The 20,734-nt window shown below is 41.9% G+C and overlaps 1 protein-coding gene across 1 annotated transcript; it reads right to left on the reverse strand.

The window, feature by feature from the left end:
• Positions 1-519: 519 nt before the first annotated feature.
• On the reverse strand, positions 520-13,338 carry angptl2b (angiopoietin like 2b). The gene is made up of 6 exons (XM_088335013.1): positions 13,244-13,338; positions 12,975-13,137; positions 7,644-8,532; positions 5,552-5,745; positions 4,275-4,545; positions 520-1,493 (listed from the first exon to the last, which is right to left on the reverse strand). Exons 3-6 carry the CDS (start codon positions 8,506-8,508, stop codon positions 1,294-1,296), a joined length of 1,530 nt encoding a protein of 509 aa, XP_088191139.1. The 5' UTR covers positions 8,509-8,532; positions 12,975-13,137; positions 13,244-13,338; the 3' UTR covers positions 520-1,293.
• Between the last annotated feature and the right edge of the window lie 7,396 nt (positions 13,339-20,734).

A 20,734-nucleotide genomic window follows, 5' to 3' on the forward strand; every position in this document is an offset into this window, starting at 1 on the left:
GCGGTGCGGCAGAGGAGTGGTTATCCCGCAGCCCCGCTGTGCGGAGGTCCAGGCCTCAAGTCCAGCTACCATAGCCTCCCCTTGTGGAGTTGATGTTTTCTCGGTACTTGCATGTGTTTCCTCCGGGCACGTCGGCTTCCTCCCGCATTCCAAAAACATGCATGTTAGGTTAATTGGCCGGTCCAAATTGCCCCTAGGCGTGAATGAGCGAGTGAGTTGTCTGTCTCTGTGTGCCCTGAGATTGTCTGACAACCAGTTTATGGTGTCCCCTGCCCACTGAGATAGCTGGAATTGGCTCTAGTACTCCTGTGAACCTAGCGAAAATAAGCAGCGCAGAAAATGGATGGATGGATGGAACTTCTGTTTCCTGAGAATTGCTTTTTTATTGCTGAATAGATAGTGAAGATTAAGATGTCTTAAAAAGATCATCTTTCAGGGCTTAATCAGCACTTAGTTGTATGCTTCCATCAATCTTCTAAGCTGCTTTCTCATGAAAGAAGAGTCAACTTTATTCTTAAAAATTTAATTGCATTTTGTTCATACCTATACCATAAATTGATTCACTAGATTATATTACAAATATCTTATGTACAAACACATTCTTGTTAACCATCACAAATCTCTCAATTTATACAGTAAACACAATGCTTGATCTGCAGAAGAAAACAGTTGGATAACAGTTTCAAGCAGTAAAAGGTATTAAAATAAGTAAACAACATTCTGTATGTCACAAAGTCAAACATCAGGGACATAAAAACTGCAGTATTTTTACACCATATGTTGTATTTGGCTTATCTTGTAGAAAATAATGTCACTACACTGATGAATTTTAAGCTTCTATTTAGGATAAAGCAAATAATCATTGGATCCATTTCCTGTGTCTGAAAGAGCATGATAGTAGAAATGTTTGTAGGGAAAATATTTTTCTCAAATCTCTTTACATTAAACATTTCCCTTTTTAATGAGCTTTTAAATATATGTATTTGTGGACAAACATTTCAGTCGTGATACAAGTACTATATACCGGTGGCTCTTTACAGCTTTTTAACCTGCTTTTTACTGCTTTTAAATTTGTGACCCCCATAAATGAACTTCTACTTTAAAGTATCTCTTTCCAGATGGGTGCAAATAAGCAAGGACACAAGAGAAAGAGTTTTGCTGCGCTGTGCAGTAATGTACCTGAGCAAATGTACCAAAACAATGTATATGGGATGCCACAGGGGTAATAAAGCTGCTGAGAAACCGTGAACCTTTGTGTTTTGTTGCAGGGAAATTATTTCTTTATTTCAATAGCTAGTGAAAAGTGTTTGCGTTTGGACGGATCATCATAGTCACTCTCTTGAGCGAATAGGCTCCACCTCTAAACTCTGCCCAGTAGACTCCATCTTGGTAGCGGCTCCGGTAGTGGCCACCTCTGTACCAAACGCCGTTCAAATTGGAATGGGCGCAGGAATTGTACCACCAGCCTCCCTTCTGGTAGTGGGCGCAGTTACCTGAACAGATATTAGGCACTCAGTACAATACATTTCATCACCTGTCAATTTATGTGTTTTCCTTGTAATTTATAAGATTTTTGATCATTTCAAATTGTCTATGCTGTATATTCGTTTTTGTTCGGGATATCAAAAGACCAATCTCGTCTTGCCCATTTCAGCCCTAATCCAGATCCTCTCAGTCAATGGTGGCAGAAGACAATGTCATCGTAAATTCCTAATGAATACAATGTCTGCAAATAACTGCTTTACAAATATGCCAATTTCTTTACATGAAATACCAATAGATTTGATTGCGCACTCTATTTTTAAGAGCGAGACAAAATCCATCTCCAGAATATTAAACAGGGTTTGTACCGGTGCTTGAAATCATTGAAAATGCTTATATTTTAATGTTGTGTTTTCAAGGATTGCTTGAATTCTGAGTGAAGTGCTTGTAAATGCTTGAAATTGTTGCCATATTCCTCAACAAATCTGCTTAAAAATGATGCAGACACTACTCTCCGGCTTTGCTTTGCCATCGCATGTTGAATAACATGGCATTGTTTTATGTAGCATCATCGGCCCCTACGGGTCGTGCCCATAAGACAGATCAATGCTACACCTAAACAGCGCCCTAATGGAAGCGTAGTGCAAGGATTATGTATCAATTATGGACATTTATTATCGTTAATGCAAATATGTAAGGTAACTTCCCAGTAGTAAATAGTAATGGGCAGAACTTCCTGCAAATGAAGATGTATGCTACATATGACTGTCATTCTTACCACACACCTATATGGGGAAAGATTTGTCTCAAAATATTTATGCACGTATTGTTCAGATCCACAAATATATTCCCGATTTACTCAAGATCTAAAAATCATAGGTCTTGATAAATGCACCAGCAAGATTAAAAATCAGACATATGAATTGCAGATATAGTTGTGGATCTGCAAAAATACATGATTCACACCAGATTTTTTTCTCTTAATTGTCCTAGGGAAATTGAAAAAAAAAAACGGTGATGAAAGTCTTTAAAAAGTGCTGGAATTTGGCTGGGAAAAATATGAACATGCCCTGTTTTAAAAAACAAACATGTGCTTATTTAAAACCAGAGGTTGCAAACTTATTTAAACAGAAGTCAAATGCTGCAGCGGTTTATTCGCAAAAACACTTAGTCTTATTTAAAAAAAAAACAGTCATTGTCTGAAATATTGGTTTCTAGTCAAGATTCTTTTGTTGTTTAAATTTGAAAACGTGTTAGATTTCTTTGAAAAGAGGCCGGCGTTTTAGAGGGATGGAAAGCGGTAGCCTAATGTGTAAAACTGTAGTGTAGGCAGGTATGGATACGTTAAATGAGCTACAATATATTTTTTTCAAGCGGGGAAAGACATAAGAAAGATGCTTAAATAATTGTGTTGTTATTTGGTAAATAAGATAAACATGTTTCCACAAATTATCTTTGTTTTTATTCTACATCGTTTGTGTTGCTGTGAGTAAATAGGTGCTGTGTTGTGTTTGTAAGGTGTTTAATCTTGCTTAAAGTTGCTGTACGAAATTCTGAACTTGTCTACTCGCTGATGCCATCTTCTCGCTTGTGTCATTTTTGTAGCCTCTGTCAAGCTCCTTAAGTTGCGTGTGCAAGTACATGCATTTATTAGAATGAACTTGTCTTTTTTCATTTTTGAGGGGGGGACTGGGTTGGCATTTCAACTGTACTTGAAACAGGCCTCTTCTTACTTTTACCATTGTCATGCTACACTAGCAAAACTGCCCAAAAATGTGTAGGGGCACTTTGAACTCAGTTTGGCATTGTTAACACAATAGAGAAAATATTGTACTTTCCACTTTTTAAGGACACCTCAAAACAACACATCCAACGTTTAATAAACACTATCTATCTATCTATCTATCTATCTATCTATCTATCTATCTATCTATCTATCTATCTATCTATCTATCTATCTATCTATCTATCTATCTATCTATCTATCTATCTATCTATCTATCTATCTATCTATCTATCTATCTATCTATCTATCTATCTATCTATCTATCTATCTATCTATCTATCTATCTATCTATCTATCTATCTATCTATCTATCTATCTATCTATCTATCTATCTATCTATCTATCTATCTATCTATCTATCTATCTATCTATCTACCTTGGTCATATCCCTCAAGAGGGGTGACCGACAGCAAGACAAACACATACAATAACAAAGAAAATAAAAGGGGAAAAAAAAAGAAAAAAACACACAAAATTTTTGGGACCATGGCCAACCCAATTGCCCAAACACCCAAACAAGTTAGGCACCTCGGCACCTAAGCTGGTCATGCTTTTGTCCCTCCAGATAAATGGGACACCAGAAAGCAGCCATGTCACTCGGGTCAGGGTGACACAATCCACTCTTTTGTTCAACAGCAGGGCCCGACAGCTTTCACTGGTTTACCCCTGCCGCATCATACGGGTGCCCAGCCCATCCTTAAGAACGCGTCCACAATCCCACTATCCTTTCACAACACCTTTCCACTCCTTTCTATCACCAACAAGAGCTCTAGCTTCCATTATATTTAGACCTCTTTCCTGCAGTGCCCTCATAACACCATCCATCCACGTCAATCGCGGCCTTCCTCATGGTCTCCTTCCATTGACTTGAAGTTGATGAATGTTATTCTCTCCGAAATCAATTAATAAACACAATTGCAAATATTAGTAAGTGGAGCAAACAGCAATTAGGTGAGGTTGACAGATATGCATTTTTTAAATCAGAACTATTTTGAAGCCTTTGTACCTGTGTATGCATCATGGTCTCTATCCAGTGTTGTGAATTGTTTTCCGTTGTGCCAGGTAAGGGAGTCGCCAGCGTTGCCATGGTAACGCCCCACTCGCAGCTTATAAAAGTCGGCCTCGGCATCCACTCGGAAGCTGGCGTATTCTGCAAACACTTTCCTGCCAGACCAATCCTCCAGAGTCACCAGAAGCTTGTAAGTGCCCTGGTTCGTCAGCCAGTAGATATTTTCCAGGCCGAGCCAGTACTCGCCATCGATATTTCCAAACCCTTGCTGTGAAGTGCAAAAGTAGGAAAAATTACCTTGTGGTTATGAATGTCTCTGTTTGGAAACTTAAAACATCACATCTGTCAAAGTGATATTTTAGGACAGAGGATTATTTTCTAAAGGCAATTACAAATTTAGCTGCTTTATAAAGTTGTTTGTATAAAGTGAACATTGTTGTAAATGGAGCGTATGAGTCATCTAAGACTTCCGTTGAGGGTTAGCGTAATCATTTGTTAGCGAAAACAAAGCAAAGCACATAATCCGAGCATTGTTTTAGCATCCGTCATGAAGCTCACTGGTTTGTGCTATCCCCCACCCGACACCTGCTTTGAATCACACAACACATGTTCTGATGAGCACATGAATGCAATTTCTGATCTCAGGGGGTTAAAATAAATCTGTTTCTCACCGTTTTGTTCATTCAAGCCTTGTGATTTACTGGTAAACAGTTGTATTTATGCTCAGGGAAAACATTTGGATTTCTGGTCAATATTTTAGCCTCAATGAAATCTCTCTGTTCCAATAGCGTACAAATATTATACTTCTTAGCAAGGTCACTCCCACAAACACGTGATTGTGTATTTACTGCTTCGTTTCAATAGACATCATTCTGGGGTTTTTTCTCGCAAAACATCTCACCATTTTTTTGCCCAGATCTCTTGGCTCGGTTCACAAAAGAGGATGCAATACGATAAAATCAAACTTGCTGCATAATATCAACAAGTTAGCGGGATCAGGCATTTATGGTGGGAAACGCAAGCGCCAACCCAGATTAGCTGATGCTGACAGCATTATCAAGCGGTCTATAGTGGTAGCCTCTGAGACAGGTCATAGTTTGGATTAACCCTCGTATGTAGCGTAAGATTTTTGTTTTAACAAAAAACCTCGTACATCGACATTCTCATTTAAAGTGTTATCAATTTACTAATTTTTTCTTCACATATGGTCAGAGTCCCAGACCCACCACAAGCTCCCAGTGGCCCTTGTGCTTAATTTGGTGTCAGCTGGTTACCTTGTATGTTTCCCAGTTTCTGAAAAAGTTGACAGAGCCGTCCGTTCTCCTTTGGATTACGGTCCAGCCGCCTGGGTCATGTCTCTGGTCACACCACACCTGCATTAGACGGTTGGTGTTTTCTGGTTTTAACAAGTACATGCCGCTGTTAGGGTGGCCTTCTTCCAGAGCTTGCAGGCAGTCTTTAAATGGACCTGGAGGGAAATGTGGCAAAATGTCAAGCAGGTAATATTTTATCCAGGAGCCTTGTCATCACATTTGGTGGAGCGGCATCTTTGACAAAACCACAAAGAGATTTTGGATTCTGACAAAAAGAAATCCCATTCCTCAACGATGAGCTTTTCGTTTTAACAGTAAAATTGACTTTGGCTTGTCCTCTCAAAGGGGGAATAGTCGCTCGTTGTGGAGCCAAAAGAAACACTGGCAAGAGGGCAAAAGCATCCTTGACAGTGGGATGATGAAACGGTAGCAAAGTTTTTACTGCCTCTATATGCTCGCAGCACGACAATTTCACAAAATTTGAGGATTATTTGAACCAAATGTTGCGTCTCAGCTTTACTACACATCATTTGTGAACCTTTTTGGCTTTTACATTAATATTGCTCCCATCATCGAGCGTGAAAGTGTTTCGATAGTTTTGCCGGGATGTTAGCCGCCTGCCGCCGTAAATAAAGCGTAATGATAAAGACAATATTGATGGCACCAATGAATAGGAAGGTGTGTATACAAAATTGTTTAGATGTGTTAACATATTGGAAAACAATGATACTTGTCTTATACGAGGCAATAAATCACCCTAGTTAATCTTCTTGAATCCTGCACATCATCACAATCAAACACAGATGTACAGCGGAAGATTAATATGCCAAACATTGCCAACGAATTCTGTCCATACATATTTCGTATGTTGTCAATTTAATTTCAAGAATGTCTGTGGAGTTGTCACAAGGCATCTTTTCAAACGTGTTAACTTGCGTTCTTCAGGGGAACACATTCGATGGATCTTGCCTTGTGCAAGTGGAACAAATGACATCATTGCCTCTTGCTATCTCAAGCCTTCCTTTTTTAAAGTTTTCGCCATTGCTCTGTTTCAGCTTTCTCTGTTCCTCAAAACCTTTCGTGTCTCACTCGGTGCTAGTAACAATTCACATCCCTATGATATACATTGTCAAGGTTGTAAAAAAGATTATTTTCAAAAGCATATTAACATTTTTAATGTGTTCTCTGGCTGAATAGTTTGCTGGTAAAACAGTTGCAATGTATGCAGAGACACGACTTTTTTCCCCAAATTCTTCTGCTATCATGAACTAATAGCTAAAACTTTCAATGTAGATTAAAATTTGCTCAATAACTTTTGAGTTTGACTTAGTATTAACAAAAGTAGTTTTAATCACATTATTTTTATGTCGTTTCTTGAAAAATGTCCACAAAGATTAATCATTATATATTAGCAAATACAATTTTTTTCATTTCAGAAAAAAAAATCCCTTTAAATTAAATATTTTACCATATCAAAAAGTCGGCAGCAACTTTATAATTGCTTCCAATGGTAAAATCAGATTAAGACCAACACTCTACTTTCTTGAAGCACTACATAATTAAAACAAACATCCAATGGTTTGGATATATGAATAATAAACAATAGCTCCAAAAAAATTGCTTGATAATTAAAATACTTATTGTTACATTTGTTATTCATTTAACATTTTTGACAAATCTTTCCATTGTCATTAACTTCTGAATGTTTTCTCAAGAACATTGAATTACACAAAATCCAATTTGGAACACGTAGTGTATTATTTATTGCAACCAATATAAGAGGCATATAAAATATCTTACTGATATACAATATATACACGGGGAAAATTATTCTTAATAATAATGGAAAACATTATGTTTGTTATCTGTATCCAAATAAGTATGTGTAAATTTGTGTAAACATATTGGTAATTCAAGAAACAAAGTAAATTTAATGGATAAAAAAATATCAACCCCTTCAATATAAAAATGGTTATAAGCCCCATTTAGTATCAGTTTCTAGCAACTGTATAAATATATATTTACTGGAATAGTTTAGATACGTCTGACTTACCGGAAGGCTTGTCAGTGGCCGATGGGCTGTGTATGATCGTAGGCATAGTTGGAGGCGGCAAAGACTTTTGGTCATTCTGTATCTCATTGTTGAATGGCTTATTAATACGAGGAACAACCTGTGGATGGTGAGGCCTACTAAGAGGCGGTGACGGTCGAGGTGGCTGAGCCCGCGGTTGTGCCACAGGAACATGGCGGGGAGGAGGTCGGCCCTGGCACTGCTCCTCCAACAAGGCAATAAGAGTTGATTGGTTGGCTGCCAAAGAGGCCAAGTGCTGGTACTTGTGCTCCAAGTCTTTGTAGCGACTGGTCAGTTGTTGCATTTCTGATGTCTGGTTGAGTATTTTGTTCTCTACCTGAGCTAATTCAAGAGCATTGTCCCTCTTTCGGATGATCTCGTGGAGAAGCTGCATGTACAATTGCGTAACTCTGGAATTCATGTTTCGGCTTTCCTTCCTCAGGAGCTTAACCTCATTCACAATTCCTCCATCGACTTCCACCAGTTGTTGTAGAGTCTCTATCTGCCTTTTCTGCTTTTGCAGCTCCACATTTAGTAACTCTAACTCCCGTTTGTGTACACGGTTCTCCAGCATTGCCTCTGGCTCCTTGGAGTTTACACAAATTGCCCCCGTGACTTTTTGCTGTGGCACAATAAAGGTGTAAGAACATTTGTCCTGCGTCTGGTCAACAGACGCACGTTTGCTTCTCCCGCCTGCATATAGAAATTCCCTTTCCAGTCCATCGTCACTACTCTCAAATTCCTGTGCTCCCGTGTAGCCATGGGTGTCCGAGATTCTTCCCTGAATTTGACAGACTAGCCCATAAGCAAAAAGGAGTCCCAGAAGGACCATTGAAGGGGTATCCATGAGACTGCGTCCAATTCACTAAGCCTGGGGGAAACAAAGAAGAAAAGGAAGTGTGTGATTTCAATCAAGAATGAGATCACATAAGATCCATTTCTCGCTGTGTTATTCCTCTGCGTCTCATTAATTTTTCTCGCTGGTTGTTTCCTATTACCCTACCATTTAGATGTCAAGGTTCTTCACTGCTAACTATGACCTACCAATTCCATTTGTCCTTTAACCAATGAATTTCTCTTTATTTTCAGTCTTTGAACTCAAATGGCTTTAAAGCTTTAACCAGGACCTATAGAAACAAAGTGTATTTATTCTGCTATGTCTTTATCAGTGCTAGCTCTGTCTGTGTTAACAAGACAAGGATGTCAAACTATGTCTGGCTCTGGGGCCAGATCCAGACTTTCATAGTTTTTCAGTATAATGCTTAGTCATTCAGCCTACTTTTGTAGCATACCCTACAAATAATCATCAAGAGATCTTTTCTAAGCACAACACATTTATCCACAAACAATGGTAAAATATGATTTTCAAGTTTAGCATTGAACATGTTTACTGAATCATTTTACCAGTTGGGTAAATGCAGTTTTACGCCAGCACCAACTCACCATGCTATAAAAATCGAAGGGGGAGCTATGAAAAAAAGTATTTTTGCCTTAATTGTCATTTTAGTTTGAAATAAATAAAAAGAAATACATAATAAAGGTCTTAGCAGTGCATGCATGGGCCATAAGATTAAAATACAGCAGATCAAACAACTAGGCTTGGCCTGCTAAAGCTGAGAGTAAATCCTTTACTGTCCTCTAGCGGCCACATGAAGCAATTGGTTTTGAATTATTAAAAAAAATCATAACCTTTGATGGAATTGACCTAGACACTCGCTTCTTTTTTTCACATACTCAGAAGTTTATGGTAGGTTATATTGAATGATACAACAGGCCAGTGTGGCGTATGTTTGACATGTCTTACACATTCAAGGTGTAGAGTATGGTAAATCCAGTTTTTGGTATAGAATTTGCTACAAAAAATATAGTCAAACCTAAAAATGCAACAAAGTTAACTTAATGAAAAATGTGGGGAAGCCAAATAAAAATAAAAAAATTCTCGCCATGCGATCTAACAAATCTTGAACAATACTGCATCATCATTTGATGGTAGTGTTAAGTTTTATTTTTCTGATTGGAATTTTATATTTATCATGTCTGTATTTGTTTGCTCTGATATTGTCAACCTAAACAAATGAAGCCATTTATATCCTCGTTTTGTGCGAGAATCTCTTAAATACATTCAGCATGGCATTCATTCATTTTTCATTTTCTAACCGCATATACAATTCATGTGATAAATGTTCCAATCCATATATGTTTTAACTTGGTCTGACATTAGATAGTTAATGTTAAAGAAAGTTCATCAAAAATAATTCACTTGATTACAACTGCTCTGCTGCCAAGACTTTGAGATAAAATGCAAATTATAATATCAAGTAAAAGCAAGCACTGAAACTAGGAATCATTATTGGTTCTGATACCAACTTTTTTTTTGATAAGGAAGCACGAAGTTATCCCTTCTAGTGGGTTTTGACAACCAGAAACATAAAATTAACATTTTGGTAAACTGACATTAAAAAAATGCTTTATTATTAAGACATTAAATTTAAGTTGGTATTTAGAGTCATTTCTTTATAAGTACTGTACTAATTTTTCTGTATTAGTGGTTTGGTATGTGATATTGGTTTGGGTATTGGTATCCCCAATAATCTTGTGCAATGTAATTATTGCTCAACAATTGGAAATGCAGAACCAGTGCACATTTATGTTTGTGTTATTAAGAAATTGTTTCATTATTATCATATTATTAAGTTTTTCAATCAAGTAAATGAACATAAAATTTCATTTGTAGGTGTTATTATGCTTTTCGTATTTCAAATTCAAATCTCACTAAATACATTAGAAGTCAGGATAGGCAGTTGTCCACTGTGCACCCCCGACTATATTTGAATATCGGCTCCCTTTGAACATGAGCCCTCTCTGCGTAAAATGTTGTTTGGATTCCCCTGCTCTGTAGGCATGCCAAACTGAACGGTGTTACCTTGATTCTGATGTGATATATGTTTGGTGCCCATGAAAAATATCAGTATTTATGAGTGTACATGTTAAATGCGTCACTTTTTAACATTTTAGTTATAAGACCAACGCAGGGATTAGGAATATTTGATTAACTCAAAATTGAATATCACCAAAGCTTACATTTAAGGTACTTTTAATGCATGTATTTTTTAAAACAAAATGAGAAGTTTTTAGAAGCTAACGGATTGGGTGCCTATGATCAAAGGTGCACCTAATTTTTAGAAGAGTAAGAGTAAAATTGGGTTGTTACTCCCAAATGGTTTAATTAAGCACAACCCCCAAAACACTAATACAGTGGTATCTCTTCTTACAAGTTTATTCATTCCAGGGTCGTGCTTGTAGCCCAAATTGCTCACATAACAGGCGAATTTTCCCGATATTAAATAATTAAAAACGAATTCTGTGTTAGTAAGGTTTATTATTGCTTGATAAGGAGAAATTGCAATCATTGATAAAGGGAGCAATTGCCGTAAGTATGAGAATGAAGGACTGACTCGTTAGCACCTACGGTACACTTAAAGTTACTGTAACTTTAAATGGAATGTACACACCACTTTTTTTGCCTGTAGTATTTTGCATGCACAAACTGAACGATCTGATGCTGGTGTTAAGATGTCAAGAGCGGTGAATGGTCTCGAGGGGTCTCTAGTGGTACCCTCTAGGACTGCTTGTGAACCCGATTTTCCTTTGTAAAGCGGGCAAGAGTTTTATTGATGAAAACAACCTTGTATACCAAAGTGATCGTGTTTAGAGGTGCTTATATAAAGATGTTCCACTGTACTAGTACCCGCCCTGAAATCTGCAGGCCAAGCCTCTAAAGACATAGAAGAAGGCAAAAGGAAAACTTCTGTACCCTTATTTGATTGGCAGCTCCACTTGAGTAATTCCACTTAGTGTTAAATCAAGCGTAATAGGAGAGAGCAGCAGTTAGGTCAGTGTACCTTTGACCGCTGGCGAGCTCCATCCCATTTGCTAATGGTCCTGCCCTATTAATTACAAGCTGGGCACTTCTCCCTGACTGGCTGATGTCTCTGACCCTCGTCACTCTCATTTTAGCTTGAGCAAGGCATTCCTCGCATTCTTAAATCACCTCATTAGAGTGAATTGCCATGCGCACTTTGAGAGACCCTTGTCAATGAGGGACCTGCTTATCATTCTTCTGGGTCACACCTCTACATTTTATCCTGGCCGTTTCATTCCCTGCCTCTTACTTTCTCTACAACCACACACTAGTACTTATTTTACAATAGCATTATTGGATGCACTTTCAAACTGGGATCTCCTGAGTAAGGTCAGTCTCCTGCAGAACACCAAGTAAATGTTTAGCCCGTTTTTCCCAAAAATGGCGGGTTGTTTCAGGTGATTAATACCAAATTAGCGCTTTAACAACACATTTTTCTTTCTAAACTTCCTGCAAACATGTTAGAGCACAATGAACTTCTTGCATGGTCGGTTACAGTTTGTGTCTCTTGTTGCCTTTTTTATTCAATGCCCGGGGTCATATGAGTTACTTTTTCTGAACTGTTTTGATAAGTTTTACGTCAAAGCTCTGTTATCCAAACAGTACCTTGGCAACAGAAACAAAGGCAGAATGAGTTGCTGCTGCCATGTCCTTTGAGCTCCAGGGGGCTTCCTTCATTTGTTCTTGAACAGGTCTTAGTTTTTTTTGGTTAAGGTTTTAAATTAATCTTTAAGAAAATATACAGCAGACTTTTTTTTCTTGACTACAACAACTTATGTAAAAATTACATCATTCTTTTCTGGCCATTGTTACCGTCTGCTAAGACTTGGTGAGAGAATTTAATCGCTGCGTCTTAAAAGCCTGCTCTCCATCGTTCCACTGTGAAGGAAAAAACCCCAACAAGCAAATAGCTCGAAGTTTCTCAACTAACGCGTTAGAGATCAACAATAATGCAATAATATACATTTGCATCTAAAAATGACACAACAAGTTAAATAATTTAGTATTTCACACATGGTCAATAATCAAAGATGTACAAAAGGGGTCTCTAACGTTGCCGTGAGCACCAGGGATCCGCTTAAGATTACCTGAGTGGCCCACAGACACGTTCTGAAAATAGCTCACCAGTGGAGGGTAAATGTGATTTTCCGGGAAATTAGGTTAATAACTGACATGATGTTTTAGTGGTTGACTGAGCTATTTCAGCTCACCTGCCAACAATATAGTGAGGCCATTATAAGTTGAGATTTTAGAAAGGCATATCAATATCTTTGTGTCAAACTGTAATAGAAAGTACCTCCCAGCTTTAAAAAGGTTGGTGACCATTCATCTAGAACATGTTCATTATTTTGGGGATTTAGGTTCAACAAACTAAATGACTTTAAGCTTACAAGAAATGGGAAGCGTATAGATGAGACTCCTTCAGCGGTCTTGCTCAAGCAGCTGGGCCAACTGCAATTTGTGTTGATAAAACGTCATCCTCAGTGAGATGGCTTTGACATCCTGTGCTTTGTCCGGCTTCTTGTCATCTCAGTCCATTCAAGCAGTAGGCAACTAAAAAAAATGAATCAAAAAGTAATGTCCTCAACAGAAGATTGACTTCCAGATTGTCCAGTAGGAAAAAGAAAATGTTGCAATAGTTTAAGGAAGCAAAATTTACTTTAGCTGGTGTTTGACTCCGAAGTAGTTTGTGCTCTGCCTTTGGGACTTTAGAAGACTGTCACTTTGTGGTGAGTTGAATCCATCACTTCTGCCTCAGAGCCCTAAGAGGCAGTCTCTCTTTTTGGGCTCGCTCTCTCTCTTACCCTCCCTTTCTCTTACCCTCCTTCTTTCTCTCACTTACACTCTCTCTCTCTCTCTCTCTCTCTCTCTCTCTCTCTCTCTCTCTCTCTCTCTCTCTCTCTCTCTCTCTCTCTCTCTCTCTCTCTCTCTCTCTCTCTCTCTTTCCCTCCCTCCCTCTCTCTCTCTTTCTCTCTGTCTTTCACTTGATGCAGTTACCTGACTTGTATGCAGAGTTTCAGTAAGCAAACAAACCGAGCTCAATGCCCACATTCTTAATTCCGCTTCTCCACCCCGCCTCCCTATACACAAAGAGATTTGCTCACCCACAGACATGCATGCAGTCCACTCAAATTTCCAACCATCTGCCCTGCCCTACTGATCAGTGGTTCGTCACCACTATTTCTGACTGGGACTGCATGCTTCCTCCGGTGCTGACCACCAGTTGTTTGTTTCACTGATCAGATGCTAATTAACTGATAATGAGCACTTGTGCCAAAAGAAACGGAAAAAGACCGTCTGAATAGGAAGTGGATCCAGGTGTTTGACTCAAACCATGTCTGGGGGAGAGGCTGTTCGTTCTGTGTAATACTCTTAAGGTGAAATATGAGAAGGCTCTGAAATGTCAATTGGGTAAAGAGTATTTGGATTGCATCATACCAAAAGATAGTGATGCCATCGGGTCAGGGCAAAAACTGGATTTACTCAGGGGTTGGGGGAGAACGGATTAAATATGATTTTAGTGTGGTCAATCATGCCAAGGATTGGTGAAATGTACAAGCCGTGACTTGGCTTTCACTGCAGTTGTCTTGAATGTTCTCTGTTGTGTTGTGTTTTGGTTCCATCTTCAATCCAATTACGTAGCTTTTTGACCAAGCAGCCAATTTTTTATCATTGGTTGATTATGTTTCACTGCACAATCACAGAGCATTTATACAGTGTAAATAAAGAACATGTAAGTGTACCAGTACTACATTTTATTAACACGTTATAGTCTAACTTTAGATTATATTGGCTTAAACAAGGAAACAAGAGATGTCTTCATTTGACTGTTGCTGTAAAATTACAGAAACATTGTGAGATTAAGCTTGCCATGAATCGCAACAAAGACATCCTCAAAATTGCAACAAAAAGGCAGAAATGTAAGTACAGTTTTTCCAGCTGTGGATGGAATGTATGCCATTGCTAAAGAGCTGTGAAATGCTACCACAACTAGGACTTGTAGTCTATCTATCTACCCTGGTCATATCCCTCGAGAGGGGTGACCGACAGCAAGACAAACACATGCACAAAAACAAATAAAAGAAAAAGGAAAAAAGTACCAAAAGAACATACAAAAAAAGTATCCATGGCCAACCCAAATGCCCAAACACTCAAACAAGTTAAGCACACTGGCACCCAAGTTGGTCATGCTTTCGTCCTTCCGGATGAAACACACTCTTTTGTTCAACAGCATGGCCCGACAGCTTTCACTGGTTTACCCCTGCTGCATCATACAGATGCCCTGCCCATCCCTTAGAACAGTGTTTTTAAACCTTTTTTGAACCAGGGCATGTTTTTTACATTGGAAAAATTTTGCGGCACACCACAAACCAAAAATGTTATAAAATGACACTGAACAGTATGTTTGATTACAATATAATTTATAATACCCCCAGTTTTTTACAGCACAGACACTTGAAAATGACATAACATTTGCAGAAAATTATATATAGTAGTGGGTTTTACATAATTCACCCACGGAACCATTGTTTAGTTAGTGAGTTCCTAGGGGGACTCTTAATTCGGCCGGCTCGAGCCACTCTCGTGTTTGTTTTTGTTATTGCAAGTTTAAATGTCATTAAAGCAGCTTTCGTTGGCACCTTTGTTTGACACTTCGCCTACGACTCCCGTCTCTGCTCGCTACATTGGTGACCCCGACATTAGTCTCGTGGAAGTTTCCGAGGCCGTGCATAAAACTGAGCATACCGACATGGCATACGCGCCCGTTCTCAAGCTCCCCGAGTTCTGGGAGTCATCGGCGTTAACATGGTTCGCACAAGCAGAGGCTTAATTCGCCCTGCGCGGAATCACTGATGATGACTCTCGCTATTACCACGTGGTGTCTGCTCTGGGGAGCTCAACTGCAGCCAGAGCGGTGAGCTTCATCACATCCCCTCCTGAACTGGATAAATATAAGGGACTGAAGGCATATCTCCTCAGAATCTTTGAACTGTCGCGTTCTGAGCGTGCTCGACGCCTCCTTGCTATTCAGGGTTTAGGAGACAGTAAGCCATCGGATTACATGGAAATGATGTTAAACTTGCTTGGCACCGAAGAGCCAAATTTTCTTTTCACTGAACTTTTTCTGCGTCACATGCCGCCGCATGTCCAGACGGCGCTTGCGAATACAACCATTACAGATCCGCGTGCACTGGCAGAGGAAGCAGACCGTTTTTTCCTGGCCACACATAGATACACACATGAGGTGCTGGCCCCTACACGCACCTACACACCATCAAGTGCGACGCCCCCAGCCAGCAAGGCACGCGCGGCCACTGACGATCAGAATGTGTCAGGTCTGTGTTACAACCATGCACGTTTTGGGCCCAGGGCCAAGAAGTGCCGTCCCCCTTGCACCTCCAACGCGACGGGAAACTTCAAGGCCTGCACTCTGTAGCGGCCATGAGTGCAGGCGCAAGAAACCGGCTACTGTTCATCCGGGACGCCATCTCCGGCCAAAAGTTCTTGTGTGACACCGGCGCCCAGAGGAGCGTCCTCCCTGCTACTGTGGACGATGTGGGGGGGTAACACATGGACCTCCATTAACTTCGGCCAATGACACCCCCATCCGCACATACGGGACACGGACAGTGGACGTGTGTTTTGGGGGTCAGCAGTTTACATGGGACTTTGTCACTGCGGATATTGCTTTTCCTCTTCTTGGTGCAGATTTTCTGTGTGCCAATGGATTACTCGTCGATGTGAAAAATGGCCGCCTTGTTGACGCATTGAATTTCTCCTCTCCCGCGTGTGTCCGCGACAAAGGGATTTTTGAGGGTCTGTCCAGCTCTCTCTTGGACGGTGATATTTACCACCGGCTCCTCGCTGAGTTCCCCAGTCTGGCAAAGCCCACCTTCTCAGCCTCCACGACCAGACATGGGGTTGAGCACCACATTGAAACCAAGGGGCCCCCTGTTCATGCCAGGGCCCGACGACTCAATCCAGACAGACTGGCAGCTGCTAAATCCGAATTTGCTAACATGGAACGTCTCGGCATCATTCGCCGATCTGACAGCCCCTGGGCCTCTCCACTACACATGGTCCCGAAACCAGGCGGTGGCTGGCGCCCATGCGGGGACTATCGCCGCCTTAACGAGGCTACCACGCCCGACCGTTACCCAGTCCCGCACATTCAAGACTTCTCTGCACACCTGGCGGGCAAACTTCTCTTTTCCAAGGTGGACCTAGTGCGGGGATACCACCAACTGCCAGTGCATCCCTCAGATATACCGAAGACGGCCGTGATAACTCCATTTGGGTTGTTCGAATTTCTCAGGATGCCGTTCGGACTGAAAAATGCCGCTCAGTCCTTCCAAAGGCTGATGGATTCAGTGTTCAGGGACATGCCTTTTGTGTTCGTCTACCTGGACGACGTCCTTGTTGCCAGCTCCTCAGAAGAGGAACACTTGGAGCACCTCAGCGACCTCTTCACCAAGCTCAGTCAGCATGGCCTGATTATAAATCCTGCTAAATGTGTTTTTGGCGTACCCTCCATCCACTTCCTCGGGCATCTCATCACCAAGGATGGGGCTTCCCCCCTACCGTCTAAGGTAGAGGCCGTCTCCACCTTTCCTCAGCACGGGGCCTCAGGGAGTTTCTCGGCATGGTGACATTCTACCATAGGTTTATTCGCCGAGCCGCTGATGTCATGCGCCCACTCTACGAGGCCCTCAATGGTAGGTCACCCAATTAAGCTGTTAAATGGACCGCTAAGAGGACCAAGGCATTCGAGGACACAAAAACCGCGCTGTGCCAGGCAGCCATGCTGGCTCACCCAGCCCCCGGAGCCCCAGTCGCACTGACTACAGACGCATCAGACCTAGCAGTGGGTGCCGTGTTCGAGCAGTGGGTTGACAATGCTTGGCAGCCACTCGCCTTTTTTAGTCGCCAGCTGGTCCCCAGAGAACGTAAATACAGTGCATTCGACAGAGAACTACTTGCCATCTGGTTGGCGATTCGCCACTTCCGTTTCATCTTGGAGGGCCGTGAGTTCATCGTCTTTGTTGATCAAAAGCCTCTAACGTTCTCCATGTCCAAGACGTCCGAACCGTGGTCCGCCCGCCCGCAGCGCCAGCTGTCATTCATATCGGAATACACGACTGACATCAGGCACATTGCTGGGAAGTCCAACGTGGTTGCGGATTGCCTGTCCAGAGCAACCATCAGCGCTGTGCAATTGGGGCTTGATTATTCCAGTATGAGTGTGGACCAGGCTTCTGATAACGGCGTCCAAACGCTCAAGAGCTCAGACACTGGTTTGCGGCTGGAGGAGGTTGCGGTCGGAGACTCAGGTGCCAAGCTTTGTTTGACCTCTCCATGGGTTGGCCTAGGCCGCTTGTCCCTACTGGCTGGCGTCGGGCTGTTTTTGAGGCAATACACGGCCTGTCTCATCCTGGCAGGAAAGCATCCATTAAGCTAGTGGCCCAGAAGTTTGTGTGGAAAGGGATGAGAAAGGACGTCCGGGACTAGGTCGACTCATGCGTGGCCTGTCAACGCGCCAAAGTGCACCGTCACATCAAGGCCCCATTGGTACCATTCGCCATCCCCGAACGGAAGTTTGACCACGTTAACATTGACCTGGTGGGCCCACTGCCCCCTTCACACGGTTTCACTTACCTCCTGGACAGGACGACCCGTTGGCCTGAAGCAGTTCCGCTGACTTCCACCTCAGCTGTCGATGTGGCCCGGGCGTTCATCGGCACATGGGTCGCCCGTTTTGTACCCCCTGCAGATCTCTCATCTGACAGGGGCGCACAGTTCACCTCCGAGGTGTGGAACACGGTTGCCGAGAGCCTGGGAGTCAAACTTCACCGCACCACTGCCTACCACCCCCAGGCTAACGGGTTGTGCGAGCGGTTCCACCGCTCGATGAAAGCGGCCCTGCGCGCCAGCTGGACCGATGGGGACTGGGTCGATAAGCTACCCTGGGTCATGCTGGGACTGAGGACCGCTCCCAAAGAGGACCTTTAGTGCTCTTCAGCTGAGTTGGTTTACGGTCTAGTGCTGCGGGTGCCGGGTGATTTCATCCCAGACCCAACGACACCCTGGGCTGCATCCAGGGAGAAGTCCATCTTGCAGGGCACTGCGGGAGCGTTTGTGCCTATCCCCACATCGCGACACGGCAGGCCAGTTTCACGGGTTGCATCCAACCTGCGCTCGGCTGGTTTTGTTTTCATTCGCCACGATGCCCACCACGGACCATTGCGCCCTCCTTATGATGGACCGTTTAAGGTCCTGCAGCATGGTGACAAGACCATGGTCGTGGACATTGGTGGTAGGCCAGAGACTGTCTCCGTGGACAGGGTTAAGCCTGCCCACATGAATATGTCCAAGCCATTGGAACTGGCCCAAGTCCCACGGCGCGGCCGTCCTCCTGCGGCACGACCCTCCGGACCCGTGGGTACCCACTCTGACCCTCCGCCCCCAGCACCTGTGGGCTCTCCAACTGAGTCCACAAGCTCTCACCCCCCCGCTGTTCCAGCTCCTTGTACCCGCAGTGGCCGGGTCAGCGTCCCAACCAGGCACAGAGACTTTGACTATGGGTGAATTCTGGGGGGGCTTGTGTAGTGGGTTTTACATAATTCACCCACGGAACCATTGTTTAGTTAGCGAGTTCCTAGGGGGACTCTTAATTCGGCCGGCTCGAGCCACTCTCGTGTTTGTTTTTGTTATTGCAAGTTTAAATGTCATTAAAGCAGCTTTCGTTGGCACCTTTGTTTGACACCCCGCCTACGACTCCCGTCTCTGGTCGCTACAATATAAACGTTTTATAAAATTTTAAAAAGTGACATTGAATAATTTCTCACGGCACACATGACGATCTCTCACGGCACACTAGTGTGTCGCGGCACGGTGGTTGAAAATCACTGTCTTAGAACCCGTCCAAACATCCCACTATCTTTTCACAACACCTGTCCACTCCTTCCTATCACCAACAAGAGCTCTACCTTCCACTACATTTGCACCTCTTTCCTCCAGTGCACTCACGACACCATCCATCCACGTAAATTGTGGCCTTCCTCTTGGTCTCTATCCATTTACTTCTGCTCTGTAGATCCTCTTTAACAGCCATCCTCTCTATGTATCCAAACCAATCGAGTACTCTCTTATCCACACGCTTTCTCAGTTCCACTACTACTCCAGTCTGTCTCTCAAAATTTCATTTTTTAATCTATCCAATCTTGTCATTTTAACACACTCCTCAAACACTGCATCTCAAAAACATTTAATTTCCTTCTCAAATCTGTGCTCAGGCTCCATGTCTCTATACCATACAACACAGTCGGGACAATCACACTCTCATACAGTCCTCTCTTAACATTCATACTCATACTCTTGTTATTCACCACTCTCCTCAGAGCACCTAAAATCTAGCTTCCTTGATTCACTCTGTGCAATACCTTGCACTCCATTCCAGGCACATCACAACCAAAGTACCTAAAGCTTTCAACTTCTCCCAGCACCTGTTCATTTAACCTTATTTCCAACGCCATGCCCACTCTATCACATGATCACTTCATCACCTTACTCTTGCCAACATTCACACATAACTTACGTCAATCACACACTCTTACAAACTCCATTACCAACCTTCTCAATTTTTCCTCAGAATCAGCCACAAGCGCTTTTTCATCTGCAAACAACAACTTGTAATATTTTGATTTAATTTGTATTGGTATATTTGCGTTTTATCTCAAGTATATTAATATCCTGTGGTACAATTTTTGTTACCAATTGCCTCTCTTTTATTTATTATATACCATAACATAAAAGGTTTACCTAAATGAGACAAAACCAAACAAAACTGCAGTCAAAAGCGGGAGAAAAAAAATAACACAAATAGATCAATTTTTTTACAAAATAAAGACAATGATTTTAAAAAAGTACATGCTGGGTGGATTAGGAATATCCAATGATAATTAAATGTGGCCACACAACTGTTAAAAGTGATTTTAGCCTGGTTCAAAACAAGTAAAGCATTTAAATGTTTTTAATTGTTCTGACATACTCTTTCTAAGCAGCAGAAGTGATCAATTAAAAGAAAATGGACATGGACAAATGGACATTGGTATTTTTCACAAAAAACATACTTATCGTGGAAGGAATTGTC

The sequence above is a fragment of the Urocampus carinirostris genome, chromosome 5 (assembly GCF_059441175.1).
Source record: "Urocampus carinirostris isolate Australia breed hairy pipefish chromosome 5, RoL_Ucar_1.0, whole genome shotgun sequence".
Classification (NCBI taxonomy): domain Eukaryota; kingdom Metazoa; phylum Chordata; class Actinopteri; order Syngnathiformes; family Syngnathidae; genus Urocampus; species Urocampus carinirostris.